The 19980-nt window shown below is 45.5% G+C and overlaps 1 protein-coding gene across 1 annotated transcript; it reads left to right on the forward strand.

The window, feature by feature from the left end:
* Positions 1-3885: 3885 nt before the first annotated feature.
* On the forward strand, positions 3886-18395 carry dgat1a (diacylglycerol O-acyltransferase 1a). The gene is made up of 17 exons (XM_084459283.1): positions 3886-4269; positions 5644-5731; positions 8118-8158; positions 8352-8437; positions 8568-8620; positions 9254-9359; positions 10002-10130; positions 11202-11276; positions 11868-11971; positions 13510-13548; positions 13915-13956; positions 14097-14141; positions 15464-15576; positions 15814-15879; positions 16074-16161; positions 16343-16405; positions 17875-18395. Exons 1-17 carry the CDS (start codon positions 3989-3991, stop codon positions 18019-18021), a joined length of 1566 nt encoding a protein of 521 aa, XP_084315409.1. The 5' UTR covers positions 3886-3988; the 3' UTR covers positions 18022-18395.
* Positions 18396-19980: the final 1585 nt, after the last annotated feature.

Consider the following 19980-nt stretch of genomic DNA (forward strand, 5'->3'; position numbering starts at 1 on the left):
AAATGTTCAGCTTGTTAAGGACATGCGCGGAATACTTTCAGATTTTTTATACCTTTTATACTTTTTAAAATATTCAACTTTTTCAACAATATTTTTGAATGGAAGTCTATGGGGGAGTTTTGAAACCTTCTTCAGCCTTCAACTCCTTCATACTTTGAGCTACAGAAACCATTCAACTATCAAAATGTTCAGCTTGTTAAGGTCTTTATGGGATATCTTTCAGATTTTTAATATATTTTATACTTTTCAAAATATTCCGCTTTTCTCAAACAAAATTTACAATGGAAGTCTATGGCAGACCTTGAAACCCCTTGTCAGCTTTGAAACCTATCTCCTCCTTAATTTTTTGTGCTAGAAACCTCCTTCAAAGTTTAAAATGTTCAGGACCTTTAGCTGAGTAAACGATCTATTCAGATTTTTGAAATTCCTTGTAGTTTTTATGTAATTTAAGTTTGTTTTGGACCTTTTTTAACATTGAAGTGGATGTGTGGAATGTTCAGTATTTAGAGTGTGGCAGCCTGTGTTTTGAAAACATCTACACGTTTTGTAAACTGCTGTCGCTCCTACAGTTTTAACAGCTCATACACATATTCTACATTAAAACGTTCACACAACTGTGCTGATTCGTACAATGTAAGTATCTACGCCGTGTGACTTATAGTTTTCTCTTCATGACAATTTGTTCGGCAACTGCGCTCTCCATTGAAACGTATGGGCCCACACTCTGACTTTTGAGCTGCTAATTTTGCATTTTAACCCTTTTTCTAACTCGTTGCCATGCCTACAGTTTTTAAGCTACACGGACAATTATACATACAAATGTTCAGCAAGTTCTCAGGATTCCTACGGTGTCAATAGCTAAGCTGTAGCATTTATACTTTTTGAGAGAGAGCTGTCTGAATCCGGCATGCCTTTCCATTGAAGTGAATGAGAGGATGCTCAGTGTCAGTTGAGATTTGAATTTGGGGACACGCGCAGGCTCTCTGTACAGGCACCCTTTTATGACTACTGTGGTAGCATTCATATTCCTTCCTTCCTTCCTTCCTTCCTTCCTTCCTTCCTTCCTTCCTTCCTTCCTTCCTTCCTTCCTTCCTTCCTTCCTTCCTTCCTTCCCTCCCTCCCTCCTGCCTTCCTTCCTTCCTTCCTTCCTTCCTTCCTTCCTTCCTTCCTTCCTTCCTTCCTTTCCTTCCTTCCTTCCTTCCATCCTTCTTTTCTTCCTTCCTTCATTCCCTTCTTTCCTTCCTTCCTTTCTTCCATCCTTCCTTTCCTTCCTTCCTTCCATCCATCCTTCTTTCCTTCCATCCTTCCTTCCATCCTTCCTTCCTTCCTTCCTTCCTTCCTTCCTTCCTTCCTTCCATCATCCTTCCATTCTTCCTTCCATCCATCCTTCTTTCTTTCTTTCTTTCTTTCTTTCTTTCTTTCTTTCTTTCATCCATCCATCCATCATCCATCTTTCTTTCTTTCTTTCTTTCATCCATCCATCCTTCTTCTTTCTTTCATCCATCCATCCATCCATCTTTCTTTCATCCATCCATCCATCCATCTATCCATTTTTCTTTCTTTCTTTCTTTCTTTCTTTCTTTCTTTCTTTCTTTCTTTCATCCATCTTTCTTTCTTTCTTTCTTTCTTTCTGTCTTCCATCCATCCATCCATCCATCCATCCTTTCTTTCTTTCATCCATCCATCCATCCATCCTTTCTTTCATCCATCTTTCTTTCTTTCTTTCTTTCATCCATCCATCCATCCATCCATCCACCCATCCATCCATCCATCTTTCATCCATCCTTATTTCTTTCTTTCTTTCTTTCTTTCTTTCTTTCTTTCTTTCTTTCTTTCTTTCTTTCTTTCTTTCTTTCTTTCTTTCTTTCTTTCTCTTTGTGGTGGCGTGGTGGTCTCACCACCACGCCACAGACCCCACAACTCAGCCCCTGAGTGGGCTAGAGACACATGGTCTTCACCGGTGCGGGCGGGTAGGTGGCACGGAGAGGGGTACACTGTCCTCGACCAGCTCTGACCTGAGGGGGCGGAGTCTCACCACCATGCCACTGTCCACACCACAGACCCCACAACTCAGCCCCTGATTGGGCTAGAGACGCACGGTCTTCGCTGGTGGGTGCATGGAGATTGCCTGGTCCGTAGTAGTTCTAGCAGTAGCTGTTACATACAACTGCAGCAGCTAGCCCACCTCACATTTTCTCCAGGAAATGTACTTTCTAGTTTGAATGTGAAAACCCTAACCCTAAAAGAACACCCTTGCGATAAAACACACACAAACAAAACATATAGATAAGATAAGACATAAACATATGACATAAACAAATAATCAGAAAGTTACATAATTTAAATCCATCATCCTTCAATGGCATACTGATGAAGACGACAGAGGACAGGGTGCAGGACAGGGTGCAGGACAGGGTGCAGGACAGGGTGCAGGACAGGGTGCAGGACAGGGTGCAGGACAGGGTGCAGGACAGGGTGCAGGACAGGGTGCAGACAGGGTGCAGGACAGGGTGCAGGACAGGGGGCAGGACAGGGGGCAGGACAGGGGGCAGGACAGGGTGCAGGACAGGGTGCAGGACAGGGTGCAGGGCAGGGTGCAGGACAGGGTGCAGGACAGGGTGCAGGACAGGGGGCAGGACAGGGTGCAGGACAGGACGTGTAAATGAAATAGGTTCAATGAGGCTGGCTAAGCTACAAACTGTGAAATGTATTCAGGAGAGTGAGTGGAACAAGAATGTGTAAATATAGGCTATTGCTACATTTATCATCTGCATACGTGTGGGAGGAGTTACACGTATTGCGCTTTGGATAAAAGTCCGTTTACCATCCTCCATTCATATTAACTGGGCTCGAAAATGATGCTCTTTACAGGCTTCAGTTAGTGATGCTGGCTGAACTACAAATGGTGTCCATCAGAGCACAAACCGCCCAGATGTGCCTTAATTGGCAAACACCATCAGCACCACGAGGACCACGAGGGCCACAGTAGAGGAGACTGTGAAATACCACACAGGCGAACTACATTTGGGCAAAACGTCCTGTCTTTTAAAGGTAGCATACTGTGGAACAGTTGACCAATCTTAGTCAGGGAATGTTCGAGCCTTCCCACTTTTAAAACGCACCTGAAGATGTGACTAAGGACAAACCAAACGTGCACTCACTCCTAGACACTTTTTATTCACTTTCACTTTTCTGTGGTAATGAGTTATCTCTATTATCCACGTGGGTATGAAGTATCTCTATTGTCCTTGTATTGCACCTTACTGTATGTGTTGTCTGTGGTAGTGAGTTATGTCTTGTGTTGTCTGTGGTAATGAGTTAAGCTTGTTGCTGTGTTTGTTTTGCCTGTTCTTTGTTTTGTGCTCAGTGTTTTGTGTTAACATCAACCTGCCAGGGGACTACAGATGGAAATTAGCAGCTTGCTATAATCTGTCGTATTTACGATCACACTTGTGTTTTTGTCCATTAATATGCACTGTCCCTATTTTAAATAAAATAAAATAAAACAATAATTAAAAAAAACAAACAATGGAGACCATTGTCAAGAAATGAGAGCAAATAACTTGACTGTTCATTGGTTCACTGAAGTAGCCTCCTCTTCCTTCCCCTTACAGGAAAGCACAAAGTGATTATTATTGTCCTGTTTTTCATTGGAAACCTGCCTTTTTGGTGGCACTTAAAGTTCTATGTTGCATTTAATTTGTTAGATTTCTATTGAATAATTCCTCCTTATTCCGGCCCCGCCCCGTGGCCCCGCCCCGTGGCCCCGCCCCCGCTCTATGAAGCGTTTCTACAGGAGCGAGCCCCCGCAAGCCCCGCCCACATACTGGTGTTGATGTCCCAGCCAACGGGACTGCGACCACACCAGCACCGGTGCACCGTCCACTCTGTTGCTTTTAACGTTTACCGGCACCCGAGACTGAGGGGAGAGCGTCCCGTGCGATGTCACCGACCAGGTAAGACTCACTGCGACTAAACGGGAGAGGCGATGGGCGACAAGAGCGAGGCCGGAGGCCCGACGACCCGCAGGAGGAGAACCGCTATCCCCGGAGCCTCGGCAGCAGCAGCCGCGGGGGCGAACGCGAAGCAAGTCAACGGAGGCAAGAAGCACGGAGAGAAGCGTCCTCCGGTGCCCCCCGGTCCTCCGGTGCCCCCCGGTCCTCCGGTGCCCCCCGCCCCCGCCGGCCAGCACAGCAACGGGAAGGTGAAGGATGGGAAGGCGCACGAGGAGAGAGGGAACCGCGAACCGGCGGTGGAGAACCGACTCAGGTGGTTAACTCAGCTTACCGGGAATCATCACGCTTCTCTAACGCCGGACATAAACGTTGTTGTGTGTCCTCAAGTCCCTGAATGATCTGCCTTGTAATTGCGAGTTATACCTACAAACAAACAGCTTAGACCCAGCTAGTTGATCAGAGGCCAGAGAGAGAGGATTCATCTTAGTAGCCTCGCCTACAGTTTCAAACATTCCTCTGTTGATAGATGCCCTACCCAGGTGTCACATTGAACTCAACAGAACAGGGCCAAGGGTTGCAATGAAAAGTTTACAGTATGATATACTTAGACTGGTAAGAATAGCCCGAACTGGCATTGGACCAACAGCCCTGTGGTTGACAGCCAGCTCAGAGCCTGCTCCAGGGACGCTCCAGGGTCACACAGCTGGCTGCTCCCAAACCCGCCACCCGCTGTGTTTCTCCCCCGGTATGTGAGTAGCCGTTTTGCATCCTGGTTATCTGATGTCGTAACGTTTACAGTAGAGTAGAAGCTACAGTAGAGGATGTTGAAACAATGCGACTTCGCCCCGGATGGCCGTCCAACTGGGACACGAGTCACCGAGGTTTCTGCAGCTCTGTCCTCAGGTACCCTTGAGTTTAAGGCTACAACCCGAATGCTTGGCTTGGTCCTAACTCTAGCCTACGTGTGCCTCCTTGGCTAACTAGCCAGCGAGCCAGCAGACTAGGCTATAGGTCCATCTATGGCACTTCTGCTGTGGAGGCCAATGCAGTGTAAGTCTAGCCTTCTTCACACCGACTCAGGATGACCGCAGGACTGAATAATATATAGAGGAGAGGGATAGGACTGGGACTGGAGGAGAGTGTGTGTGTGTGTGTGTGTGTGTCTGGCCCGTCTGTCTGTCTGCTTGTCTATCTCTGTCTGTTTCTCTGCCTCGCTCTCTCTCTCCTCTCTCTCTCTCTCTCTCTCTCTCTCTCTCTCTCTCTCTCTCTCTCTCTCTATGTCTCTCTCTCTATGTCTCTCTCTCTCTCAGTTGTCATGTCTCTCTGTCCATCTTCGTTCTCCTGTGTTGAGTCACATGGTTGTGTAACAGCTATCTCACTGTCCTTGGCCACGAGCTCAACTAGTGTAAAAGTTACACCACCTCCGCCCGGCACTGTCTTGGGAAGATTGATCAATATAGTTGTTGTTTCTGTGTACATGACACATCTCTCCCTTATCTTTCTCTCTGTCTCTCTCTTCTCTCCCCCCTCTTCTCTCTCTCCCCCCTCTCCCTCTCTCTGTCTCTCTCTCTCTCTCTCCTCTCTCTCTCTCTCTCTCCCCTCTTCTCTCTCCGTCTCTCTCGCTCTCTCTCTCCTCTCCTCTCTCGCTCTCTCTCTCTCTCTGTCTCTCTCTCTCTCTCTCTCTCAGTTGTCATACCCTCCAGGAGTCTCTGCTGAGTTCGGCCAGTGGATACAGTAACTACAGAGGAATCCTCAACTGGTGTGTGGTCATGCTGGTGAGTAGCATCACTACCACAGTGCGCCTACAGACCCACACACCATACACACACATACACACTACACACCACACACACCGTACTCACCATACAGACCCACACACTACACACCATACACACTGCACACCATACACATTACACACACCTTACACACCATACACACTACACACCATACAGGCCCACACCATGGACCCTGGACCTCCTCACGGACAGACCACAGGTGGTGAGAATAGGCAGCAGCACCTCATCCACTCTGAACATCAGCACAGGAGTCCCACAAGGCTGCTGCCTGAGCCCTATGCTGTTCTCACTGTACACCCACCACTACTCAGCCAAACAGCAGCAATCCAATCATCAAGATTGCGGACGACACCAGTGTGATAGGCCTGATCTCCCCCAATGACTCATCAGAATCGGCCTTCCTCCAGGAAGTGTCAGACGTAGTAACATAGAGTCAGAACATGCGCAACAGCCAATGGCTGCAGTAGCCTGTCTGTCTCTCTGGCCCAGTCCCAATGTCCCCCCTAAACCCTCAAGCCCTGAGCCCTCACAGACTTATTGACGTCACCTGGTAAAGTGGTTGAGTGCGAGAGGCTGCAAGGGCTCGAATCGGTATAAAAAGGAATGGGACAGCACTTGTGACATCACATTACGTTGACGTGAAAACATATTTCTTACTATTGTGGGTGTGGGGCTTTTTATCAATTTGTCAATTTTACATGTTTTTCTTGTAGGCCTTCATGTAAATTAATTTTGAGCTGACGAACTACATTACTGCCTGTGATTCTTGTTTGTGATGAATTCAAAAGTATTTACTTAAGAATGATAATACACGTTCCTGCACCTCACAACTCTTTCCATATTCATGTTGGAAATCTCAATTCAAAGAACACTGCACCGAAATGGGTGATTAATGTCATACTGCTTTTAACTGGGAAATCATATGATTTAGAGCAACAGAAATCGATGTAATTTATAACCATAGCCTACATATTTTTACACAAATCACATTATACAAACCCATGGGGTTAATAACCCATACTTAAAAATAATGAAACCAAAATAATTATAAGGCTACTTGTGCAGATAAGCAAGTCCAGCTGAAAACATGAAAACATTTTGTTTTGTAACGTGAACATTAGGGTTGGTTGATCTTTCCGTGCTTGTTTATTGGCTGTTCTTCAGGTGACCCCGTGTTTCACGTCACAACGATATGAACTGTGGGTAATTCCCTTAGGCGAAGTCTGCAGAAGTGCAGACTTACGGTAAGGGGGCATAAAGGGCTCAAAATGTCTGCCAGAGAGCCCTCACGCACTTGCCATTGACATTTGACATTGGGACTTGACATTGTCATTTGATTTGACATTGGGACACCCCTAAGCCCTCGCGGACTTCGCTGGAGCGCGCCCTTAAGTCTGCGAGTCTGCAAGGGTGGACATTGGGACTGGGCCTCTCTCTCTCTCTCTCTCTCTCTCTCTCCCCCCTCCATTGCTCAGGAGTGTTTTGTTGCCTTGTATAATCACAGCTGCAGGGACAGTGACAGAGACTCAGGGTCAAGGTTAGTGAAGCAGACATCTTTGTTTGGGGCTGCTGGTGTAGACAGATATTTGCCTCACGTTCACTTCCATTCTATGCGAGCGAAGAGGCAAATTCAACATTTGCTTCTGGCGATGAAGCAAATTTGGCATCTTTGCTTCTCGTGAACTTCGGTGAACTTTGACCTGGCAAATTTGCAGCCTCAACCACTAGCAAAAGAAGTGTGTGTGGTGTGGATGACCCCACATGTCTGTGATTGGCTGTTTTCTTCATCCTGCACGGCCAACATTCAGCACAACAACACGACCTTGGCAGGCCATGGTTCATTCACCTGCGTTCACACGTGTGACCACGCCCACATAACTGGCTAACCTCTCCTACTGTTATAGACCCTGGTTAACCTCTCCTACTGCTGTTATAGACCCTGGTTAACCTCTCCTACTGCTGTTATAGACCCTGGTTAACCTCCTATGACCCTGGTTCAGCTTTCATACTGTCGTTGCTGTTATAAACCCTGGTGGCCCTGGTTAACCTCTCTACTGTTGTTGCTGTTTGATCAGTAATATAATTATTCGACAAACACATTGTGAAGCAGCCAGCCTATCATGTGACATTGGGCATGGACGTGTTATCAGGCTGCTGTTATCAGGCTGTGATGTTGATATTATCAGGGAGGTTATAAAATAACCATGAGGCTCTGGATCACACATCCACCTTCAGCCTGGCTGGCAACCAGAGAGGGAGAGAGAAGGACAGAGAGACAGATATGAGCAGGGAAGCAAACACTTGACCCTTGGTGAAGAAGTAGGTGACACACTCACGCACACACTGATTGTCTTCTCTCTTGCAGGGGTTGAGCAACGCACGTCTCTTCCTGGAGAACCTTATAAAGTAAGTAACGTCTCTTCCTGGAGAACCTCATGAAGTAAGTCACATCTCCACGTGGTCATGTATGTCTTCCCTCCATGTCCAACACCATCACTAACAGTGTGGCAGCTTCAGTATTGAACTGTCTGACTGGGAGTCCGTATTCTACTGTTCTACTGTTCATCCACCCTTTAACCTTAACCTCCCCCCATCCCAGGTATGGGATCCTGGTGGACCCTATCCAGGTGGTCTCCCTGTTTCTCAAGGACCCCTATAGCTGGCCAGCACCATGCCTGATTATCGGTACAGACTCACGCACCCACACACACACACACACACACACACACACACACACACACACACACACACACACACACACACACACACACACACACAGGTGAACTAAAGTGCTTCCTCCTCTGTTCTGTTCTAGTGTCCAACGTGTTCATAATGGCCGCCCTGCACACCGAGCGCAGGCTAGCCGTGGTGAGTGCTCAGGGCTATGGGTGGTTAGAACAGGGATATCAAGGTGTTATAATAGAGGGTAGAACTATTAAAAGGGGTTATAACAGTGTTTATAACAGGATTATAAAGGTGTTATAACAGAGGCTATAAAGCTATTATAATACAGGTTATAACATGTTCTAGCAGTGTTTTAACAGTGGTTATAAAGCTATTATAATACAGGTTATAACATGTTCTAGCAGTGTTTTAACAGTGGTAACAATGACTACAATGTAACAATGACTTCCTACGTTGAATGCAATTATTGTAAGTCGCTTTGGATAAAAGCGTCTGCCAAATGACTATTATAATATAATGTGGTTATAATCCAGGTTATAGCAGTGTTATTATCCAGGTTATAGCAGTGTTATAATCCAGGTTATAGCAGTGTTATTATCCAGGTTATAGCAGTGTTATAATCCAGGTTATAGCAGTGTTATAATCCAGGTTATAGCAGTGTTATAATCCAGGTTATAGCAGTGTTATAATCCAGGTTATAGCAGTGTTATAATCCAGGTTATAGCAGTGTTATAATCCAGGTTATAGCAGTGTTATAATCCAGGTTATAGCAGGGTGGTAGCAGTGTTGTAACAGTGGTGTTGGTCCCGTCCTCAGGGCAGCATCTCTGAGAGAACAGGGAGCTTCCTCAACTTCATCAACCTGACAGCCCTGCTCTGCTTCCCCTCCGCCACCTTCCTCATCCTCACCTCTACGACCCCAGGTGACACACACACGCACGCACACACACACACACACACACACACACACACACACACACACACACACACACTCACACACACACACTACACTTCACAATAATCAGTTCTGTAGATCTATATGGGGGGTGGGAAGTTCCACGTTTCGCAGGTCTGCGTGTGAGTGCGTGTGTGTGTGTCTGTGTGCGTCTATGTGGAACTTAGTGAAAAATTAGACACACTCTCGCGCACACACACACACACCTTATCCTTGCAAAGACATAGTTAGGGAATCAGCCAATCAGATCGCTGGGATTTGCATATCTTTAGCAAAGATAAGGTGTGAGTGTGTGTGTGTCTGTGTGTGTGTGAGTGCGTCTATGTGGAGCTTAGTGAAAAATTAGACACACACACAAACACATTCATTTATTTGTTCGTTCACTCGAATGAACGTGTGTGTGTGTGTGTGTGTGTGTGTGTGTGTGTGTGTGTGCGTCCAATTTTTCACGTTTCAAATTCCACATAGACGCACTCACACACACAGACACACCCATGCAGACCTGCGAAACGTGGCACTTCCCACCCCCCATAGATCTATCTATCTTATCTTATGTGTAATGTGTAAAGTGTGTGTGTGTGTGTGTGTGTGTGTGTGTGTGTGTGTCCAGTTGGAGGAGTGTTTGCCCTGGGTGTGTACACAGTGCTGTTCCTGAAGCTGTACTCCTACAAGGACGTCAACAAGTGGTCCAGAGAGATAAGACAGGCCAAGGCACGCACCCTCTCCAGATCCCACTCCTGTAAGCACACACATACAAACTACGGCCTGCACACTACAACCTGCACACTACACACTACAACCTGCACACTACAAACTACAACCTGCACACTACAACCTGCACACTACACACTACAACCTGCACACTACACACTACAACCTGCACACTACACACTACAACCTGCACACTACACACTACAACCTGCACACTACAAACTACAGCCTGCACACTACAACCTGCACACTACAAATTACAGCCTGCACACTACAGCCTGCACACTACAAACTACATCCTGCACACTACAACCTGCACACTACAGCCTACACACTACAAACTACAGCCTGCACACTACAACCTGCATACTACACACGACAACCTGCACACTACAACTTGCACACTACGCACTACAACCTGCACACTACAACCTGCACACTACACACTTCAACCTGCACACTACACACTACAGCCTGCACACTAGACACTATGTTCTACACTTCTACACTAACACCATACCCTGCCCAATTCTCACTCCTGTAAATCTAACAGGGTCAGTATCGCTTCCTCCAGCAACTGGCCCACGCTGGGATCGAACCCTGGTCCTCTGATTTGCGAATGTATAATCCATGTCTAATCCACGTCTAACCCAAATCTAATCTAGGTCTAACCCAGGCCTAAACCAGGCCTAATCCAGGTCTAACCCAAATCTAATATAGGCCTAACCCAGGCCTAACCCAGATCTAATCCATGTCTAACACAAATCTTATCCAGGTCTAACCCAGGTCTAATCCATGTCTAAATCAAATCTAACCCAGGTCTAACCCAGGTCTAATCCAGGTATAACCCAAATCTAATCCAGGTCTAACCCAAATCTAACCCAGGCCTAACCCAGGTCTAATCCATGTCTAACCCAAATCTAACCCAGGTCTAATCCATGTCTAATCCATGTCTAACCCAGGTCTAACCCAGGCCTAACCCAGGTCTAATCCATGTCTAACCCAAATCGAATCCAGGCCTAGCCCAGTCCTAGCCCAGTCCTAGCCCAGGCCTAACCCAGGTCTAATCCCTCCTCCCTCTGCTCCTGTCCTCTCTCAGGTCCGTCTGTGGCGGGGCTCAACGGCTCGGCCGTGCACGATCACGTGACCTACCCCGGCAACCTGCGCCACAGAGGTTGGCATGGCAACACACCACCATAATCACAACCATCGTCAATCATCCTCACCCATGAATGTGTATATGGATGCAATGCCCAATCACAATCACTGGATTATAGTTAATTTGAATATCCTAAACTCATCAGAGTTTGTAGGGAGTGTGTTGATCTGCACATGCGTGTTCTGTCCTCACAGACATGTACTACTTCATGCACATGCATGTTCTGTCCTCACAGACATGTACTACTTCATGCACATGCGTGTTCTGTCCTTCACAGACATGTACTACTTCATGCACATGCGTGTTCTGTCCTCACAGACATGTACTACTTCATGCACATGCGTGTTCTGTCCTTCACAGACATGTACTACTTCATGCACATGCGTGTTCTGTCCTCACAGACATGTACTACTTCATGCACATGCGTGTTCTGTCCTCACAGACATGTACTACTTCATGCACATGCGTGTTCTGTCCTCACAGACATGTACTACTTCATGCACATGCGTGTTCTGTCCTCACAGACATGTACTACTTCATGCACATGCGTGTTCTGTCCTCACAGACATGTACTACTTCATGCACATGCGTGTTCTGTCCTCACAGACATGTACTACTTCATGTTCGCCCCCACCCTCTGCTACGAACTCAACTTCCCCCGGTCGCCACGGATACGCAAGAGCTTCCTGCTCCGGAGGCTGTTTGAGATGGTGAGATGCGCACACACACACACACACACACACTCACATACATGCACACACTCACATGCACGCACATGCACACACACAGTTAAGATGCTTTTATTTGGATCCTCAAAAGAACAACCTTTTTTCTGATCCAAACATTTAGAAGAAGGTTCTACAATATGGTGGCTAAACCAGACAATGGATGCACATCTGCTCAACACACAGAGAAGAGGTCATAATGATGATACTCTAACAGGGGTATATATGCTCAACACACAGAGAAGAGGTCATAATGATGATACTCTAACAGGGGTATATATGCTCAACACACAGAGAGCAGAAGAGGTCATAATGATGATACTCTAACAGGGGTATATATGCTCAACACACAGAGAAGAGGTCATAATGATGATACTCTAACAGGGGTATATATGCTCAACACACAGAGAAGAGGTCATAATGATGATACTCTAACAGGGGTATATATACTCAACACACAGAGAGCAGAAGAGGTCATAATGATAATACTCTAACAGGGGTATATATGCTCAACACACAGAGAAGAGGTCATAATGATGATACTCTAACAGGGGTATATATGCTCAACACACAGAGAGCAGAAGAGGTCATAATGATGATACTCTAACAGGGGTATATATGCTCAACACACAGAGAGCAGAAGAGGTCATAATGATGATACTCTAACAGGGGTATATATGCTCAACACACAGAGAGCAGAAGAGGTCATAATGATAATACTCTAACAGGGGTATATATGCTCAACACACAGAGAAGAGGTCATAATGATGATACTCTAACAGGGGTATATATGCTCAACACACAGAGAGCAGAAGAGGTCATAATGATGATACTCTAACAGGGGTATATATGCTCAACACACAGAGAAGAGGTCATAATGATGATACTCTAACAGGGGTATATATGCTCAACACACAGAGAAGAGGTCATAATGATGATACTCTAACAGGGGTATATATACTCAACACACAGAGGAGGTGAAGAGGTCATAATGATGATACTCTAACAGGGGTATATGCAGCAGTCTTTTGTAGTCCTAGTTGTAGTCCTAGTTGTAGTCCTAGTTGTAGTCCTAGTTGTAGTCCTAGTTGTAGTCCACGGAGCCCAAGTCTGTGAACACGCCCCAGACTCCCAAACACAAGCACAATCAGTTGGCAGTTGTATCCTAGGGCCTTAATACATTCTATCAAGGGCTGGTATTTCAGGAGTTTTAATATGAAGCAAGTGTCCATATAGAGGTCAAAAGAACATCCTATTTCAAAGATGATAACAGATTTTCTTGATTCATTATTGAAAACAACATCTGGAGTATTTGAGATTTCACAAGATATTATTTTCAGTAGAATTGTGATCAAACCAGTTGAGTTTTACAGTGCCTTGCTTATATATTTTTGTTGTTTTCTGCTGTACTTCTGATGCCCTTTGACTCTCTCTCACACACACACACACACACACACACACGCACAGATGCAGGAAGAGCAGAGAATGTTTTGTCTTAGTTCTGTGTGTTGGTTGTGTTCCAGCTGTTCTTCATACAGTTGCTGGTGGGCTTAATACAGCAGGTGTGTAATATCATATCATACTATTATACTTGTTACCTTACATCAACAAAGTATTTTTCAGTAAGTCCTCTTCATAGAGCATGCCTAACACCCAGGTGTGTGTGTGTGTGTGTGCGCGTGTGCTCGTCCGTGTGTGTGTGCGTGCGTGTGTGTGTGTGTGTGGGTATTTGTGTGTGTGTGTGTGTGTGTGTGTGTGCGTGCGTGCATGCATGTGTGGGGGGGTATTTGTGTGTGTGTGTGTGTGTGTGTGTGTGCGCGTGCGTGTGTGTGTGTGTGTGTGTGTGCGTGCGTGTGTGTGTGTGTGTGGGGGGGTATTTGTGTGTGTCTGTGTGTGTGTGTGTGTGTGTGTGTGTGTGTTCTCTCCAGTGGATGGTCCCCACCATTCAGAACTCCATGAAGCCCTTCCAGGTCAGTATCTATAACCTTTAGAACACCCAGCACCTCTCCGGGGGGCCCTGGAACCTGTATGTTCTCATGACATGTTCCTCTCCTCTCTGCTGGGGTGATGACCTGGTCTCCATGTCTGACCCCACCCCACACCATGACAGGACATGGACTTCTCAAGGATGATGGAACGTCTGCTCAAGCTGGCCGTGAGTACAGACAGACCAGAATAACCCCGGGGAGCTGACAGACCATAATAACCCCGGGGAGCTGACACTGTCTCCGTCCTACAGCTGACCTCCTCTCTTGTCCATGTCCTCGTGGTCCACAGACGGACACCACCCATATGGATAAGGACTCCTGTCAAACACCCTGACCCCAACCCTAACCTTAACCTTAACCTTAACCTTAACCTTAACCCATACGAACAGCCCAACCTTAACCTTAACCCATACGAACAGCCCAACCTTAACCTTAACCTTAACCTTAACCTTAACCCATACGACCAGCCCAACCCTAACCTTAACCCATATGAACAGCCCAACCTTAACCTTAACCCATATGAACAGCCCAACCTTAACCTTAACCCATACGACCAGCCCAACCCTAACCTTAACCCATATGAACAGCCCAACCTTAACCTTAACCCATATGAACAGCCCAACCCTAACCTTAACCCATATGAACAGCCCAACCTTAACCTTAACCCATACGACCAGCCCAACCTTAACCTTAACCCATATGAACAGCCCAACCCTAACCTTAACCCATATGAACAGCCCAACCCTAACCTTAACCCATACGAACAGCCCAACCTTAACCTTAACCCATACGACCAGCCCAACCTTAACCTTAACCCATATGAACAGCCCAACCTTAACCTTAACCCATACGAACAGCCCAACCCTAACCTTAACCCATATGAACAGCCCAACCTTAACCTTAACCCATACGACCAGCCCAACCTTAACCTTAACCCATACGACCAGCCCAACCTTAACCTTAACCCATACGACCAGCCCAACCTTAACCTTAACCCATATGAACAGCCCAACCCTAACCTTAACCCATATGAACAGCCCAACCTTAACCTTAACCCATACGAAGAACCCAACCCTAACCTTAACCCATACGAAGAACCCAACCCTAACCTTAACCCATACGACCAGCCCAACCCTAACCTTAACCCATATGAACAGCCCAACCTTAACCTTAACCCATATGAACAGCCCAACCTTAACCTTAACCCATATGAACAGCCCAACCCTAACCTTAACCCATACGACCAGCCCAACCCTAACCTTAACCCATATGAACAGCCCAACCTTAACCTTAACCCATATGAACAGCCCAACCCTAACCTTAACCCATATGAACAGCCCAACCCTAACCTTAACCCATACGAATAGCCCAACCTTAACCTTAACCCATACTACCTTAATAGCCCAAGGCTCTCTCCCTCCCTCCTCTCTCTCCTCCCTCCTTCCCTCCCTCCCTCCTCTCTCTCCTCCCTCCTCCCCTCCTCTCTCAGGTCCCCAACCATTTGATCTGGCTCATCTTTTTTTATTGGTTCTTCCATTCGTCTCTCAACTTCGTAGCTGAGCTCATGCAGTTTGGGGACCGGGAGTTCTACAGGGATTGGTGGTGAGTAGACAAATCACAGCCCAGGGGCTGTAGGAAGGGTTGGTCTGTGCGTGCGTGCGAGAGATGTGATTGGTGCAGTGGTACCATGTGATGACTGTGTTGTCTTGTGATTGGTAGAAGTTAAAGTTAGCCCTCCTAGACTGACCGGTAACCAGTTTGACCAGAAACCAGCCTGACCAGTAACCGTTTTGACCAGTAACCACTTTGACCAGTGTGGTCCTCATCTCTGTGTCCCAGGAACTCGGAGACGGTCACCTACTTCTGGGCCAACTGGAACATTCCGGTCCACAAGTGGTGCCTGCGGTGAGAACCGTCTCTGTCTAAAACTATACTTCCCATCAGCCTCTCTGCTTACACAGCTCTTCCTGCTTTTACCTAGCTCTAGTGATAAACCTAGTTTAACCTGTCCACAGTGCTATAGTATTTTAAGTGTGTGTGTGCGTGTGTGCGTGTGTGTGTGTGTATGTGTGTGTGTGTGTGTGTGTGTGTGTGTGCAGTCATTTCTATAAGCCCATGATGAGGAGGGGGGTCAACAAATGGCTGGCCAAGTCCGCCGTGTTCCTGGTCTCCGCCTTCTTCCACGAGGTCAGGATTCATGTACACACACACACACACACACACACACTCACTCACTCACTCACTCACTCACTCACTCACTCACTCACTCACTCACTCACTCACTCACTCACTCACTCACTCATTCTCATTCTCATTCTCTGTCTCTGAACTAGTGTATATGTATATTGTTCCTCCATGTGTGTTCCAGTACCTGGTGAGCGTCCCACTGAAGATGTTCAGACTGTGGGCTTTCATGGGCATGATGGCTCAGGTCAGACCCCCCCCCACACACACACACACACACATTACATTACATTACAGTCATTTAGTAGACACTTTTATCCAAAGCGACTTACAATAATTGCATTTAACATAGGAAGAGCCAATGTACTACTACTCACCAGAGCTCACAAGTGCATCTCCTTTCTAAACAAGTGACTAAGAGCATGATCTAGTGTTAAAGCCAAAGTGTAAGAATAGCAAAATAACCTCCTCACACTATTGACTTGGGAAGTCAGACAGAGATGTTGCTAGACAGGGTCTGATTACCTCATCTTCATGAGCCTCATCGCATGTGTGTGATCTTTGGTACAGTCTGTTTATATCATGAACTCCAGATGGGTTTTTTCCAGAAGGTGTGTGTCAGAGTTAAGCTGGCCTGGATCTGCGCCGTGAGGTGATTGGTTCACAGTTGAGAGGGCAGGACGCGATTGGTTCACACTGTCACCTAGGGCTGCACAATTAATCATGAATTAATCGAAATCGCGATTATGACCTCCGCGATTAATTAATGTTGAAGAAGTTTTGATCTTAAGTCAAAAATAAAGGATTTGCCCAGGTTCGCACAAAAAGGTTCAGTCAGATTTATTAAGAAAACAATACGATTGCAAAAGGACCTCAAGATAAAACGCAGAGTGGTTCATCAGAAAAGAAGTGAAGCCTCCTGATCTTGCGCTGCCTTATATTCAAGCAAAACACAGGTACGGCGCTTCCAGGATGTGATTGGCTAATCCATTGTACGTCATATGAAATGGCAGGCGTGGCCGAGAATACAGACATGTGACATGAGAAAAGGCGGCAATTTCTTGGAGACAAAGGGACAAAGGATGGTTATTCTGGTGTAGACAGATTTCTAGGTGTGTGGACCTCCTGGAGGCCATCCTGTAGGTTAGCACAGCTATGTGAACGGTTGGACAAAGGTTTAAGGTGTTTGGAATAGAAAGGTCTTGAGGCCAATTGTAAATTATATGACATTAATCGCAAAAGGCTGCAATAATGTGATTAATAATTTTTCTTTGAATTGAGTGTGCTAGGATTACACGGTCGAATCAGAGGCGCTTATGCTGTCTGACCAATCACATGCGTTCCCGCTGAGTGCGCTGTGCGCAGCAATTTCACTGAGAAGACAGATAGCAGTAGGTCAAGACAAGTGTCACAAGAGTACCCGCAGCCGTGAGTAGTGACAAAATGAGCGAAAACGAGGTCAGTGAGTTAGTAGCAATAAAGGGATCAATGTCTGTGATTTGGGAGCATTTCGGTTATTATATATTAATATTATATTAATCGCAATTACCATTTTGAAGCAAATAATCGCAAATTTTTTTTTTTTTGTCATAATCGTGCAGCCCTACTGTAACCCCTACCATCAGTAGGGGTAGGTGATTGGTTCACAGTTGAGAGGGCAGGAGGTGATTGGTTCAGACTCTAACCACTACCATTTATAACCCCTCCCCCCCCCAGATCCCTCTGGCCTGGTTCGTGGGCAACTTCCTGAGGGGTAACTATGGCAATGCGGCAGTGTGGATGTCTCTGATCATCGGCCAGCCGGTCGCCGTGCTGATGTACGTCCACGACTACTACGTCCTCCATTACGCGCCGTCGACATGAGGGGCGCTGTGCCACGCTGGGGACAGGACGCCACGCTGGGGACAGGACGCCACGCTGGGGACAGGGCGACGCGCTGGGGACATGGCCGACTGGATGAATGTGTGATGGATGTATGTGGGAAGCGTGTGTACCGTGTATATGAGAGATATGACAGTACTGTATATATGTGAGGTATGACAGTACTGTATATATGAGAGATATGACAGTACTGTATATATGTGAGGTATGACAGTACTGTATATATGAGAGATATGACAGTACTGTATATATGTGAGGTATGACAGTACTGTATATATGAGAGATATGACAGGGCTGTATATATGTGAGATATGACAGTACTGTATATATGTGAGGTATGACAGGGCTGTATATATGTGAGGTATGACAGTACTGTATATATGAGAGATATGACAGGGCTGTATATATGAGAGATATGACAGGGCTGTATATATGTGAGGTATGACAGTACTGTATATATGAGAGATATGACAGGGCTGTATATATGTGAGGTATGACAGGGCTGTATATATGTGAGGTATGACAGTACTGTATATATGAGAGATATGACAGTACTGTATATATGTGAGATATGACAGGGCTGTATATATGTGAGATATGACAGGGCTGTATATATGTGAGGTATGACAGTACTGTATATATGTGAGATATGACAGGGCTGTATATATGTGAGGTATGACAGTACTGTATATATGAGAGATATGACAGGGCTGTATATATGTGAGGTATGACAGTACTGTATATATGTGAGATATGACAGTACTGTATATATGAGAGATATGACAGGGCTGTATATATGTGAGATATGACAGTGCTGTATATATGTGAGATATGACAGTACTATATATATGTGAGATATGACAGGGCTGTATATATGTGAGATATGACAGTACTGTATATATGTGAGATATGACAGGGCTGTATATATGTGAGATATGACAGTGCTGTATATATGAGTTATATGACAGGGCTGTATATATGTGAGATATGACAGGGCTGTATATATGTGAGATATGACAGTGCTGTATATATGAGAGATATGACAGGGCTGTATATATGTGAGATATGACAGTACTGTATATATGAGAGATATGACAGTGCTGTATATATGTGAGATATGACAGTACTGTATATATGAGAGATATGACAGGGCTGTATATATGAGAGATATGACAGTGCTGTATATATGTGAGACATGACAGTACTGTATATATGTGAGACATGACAGTACTGTATATATGTGAGATATGACAGTGCTGTATATATGTGAGATATGACAGGGCTGTATATATATGAGATATGACAGTACTGTATATATGTGAGATATGACAGTACTGTATATATGTGAGATATGACAGTGCTGTATATATGTGAGGTATGACAGTACTGTATATATGTGAGATATGACAGTACTGTATATATGAGAGATATGACAGTGCTGTATATATATGAGATATGACAGTGCTGTATATATGTGAGGTATGACAGTGCTGTATATATGTGAGGTATGACAGTGCTGTATATATGTGAGATATGACAGTGCTGTATATATGAGAGATATGACAGTGCTGTATATATGAGAGATATGACAGGGCTGTATATATGTGAGATATGACGGTACTGTATATATGTGAGATATGACAGGGCTGTATATATATGTGAGATATGACAGGGCTGTATGTATAGGTATGTGAGATATGACAGTGCTGTATATATGTGAGGTATGACAGGGCTGTATATATGTGAGATATGACAGGGCTGTATATATGTGAGGTATGACAGGGCTGTATATATGTGAGGTATGACAGGGCTGTATATATGTGAGGTATGACAGGGCTGTATATATGAGAGATATGACAGTACTGTATATATGTGAGATATGACAGGGCTGTATATATGTGAGATATGACAGTACTGTATATATGAGAGATATGACAGGGC

The sequence above is a fragment of the Borostomias antarcticus genome, assembly GCF_949987555.1.
Source record: "Borostomias antarcticus genome assembly, chromosome: 27".
In the NCBI taxonomy this organism is placed as follows: Eukaryota; Metazoa; Chordata; class Actinopteri; order Stomiiformes; family Stomiidae; genus Borostomias; species Borostomias antarcticus.

Bases quoted from the DNA above. Each gene is read 5' to 3' on its own strand.
- dgat1a (XM_084459283.1), top strand. From the start codon at position 3,989: ATGGGCGACAAGAGCGAGGCCGGAGGCCCGACGACCCGCAGGAGGAGA. The intron at 5,732-8,117 runs GTGAGTAGCATC...TCTCTCTTGCAG, and splicing joins ACTGGTGTGTGGTCATGCTG to GGGTTGAGCAACGCACGTCT. The intron at 10,131-11,201 runs GTAAGCACACAC...GTCCTCTCTCAG, and splicing joins CCTCTCCAGATCCCACTCCT to GTCCGTCTGTGGCGGGGCTC.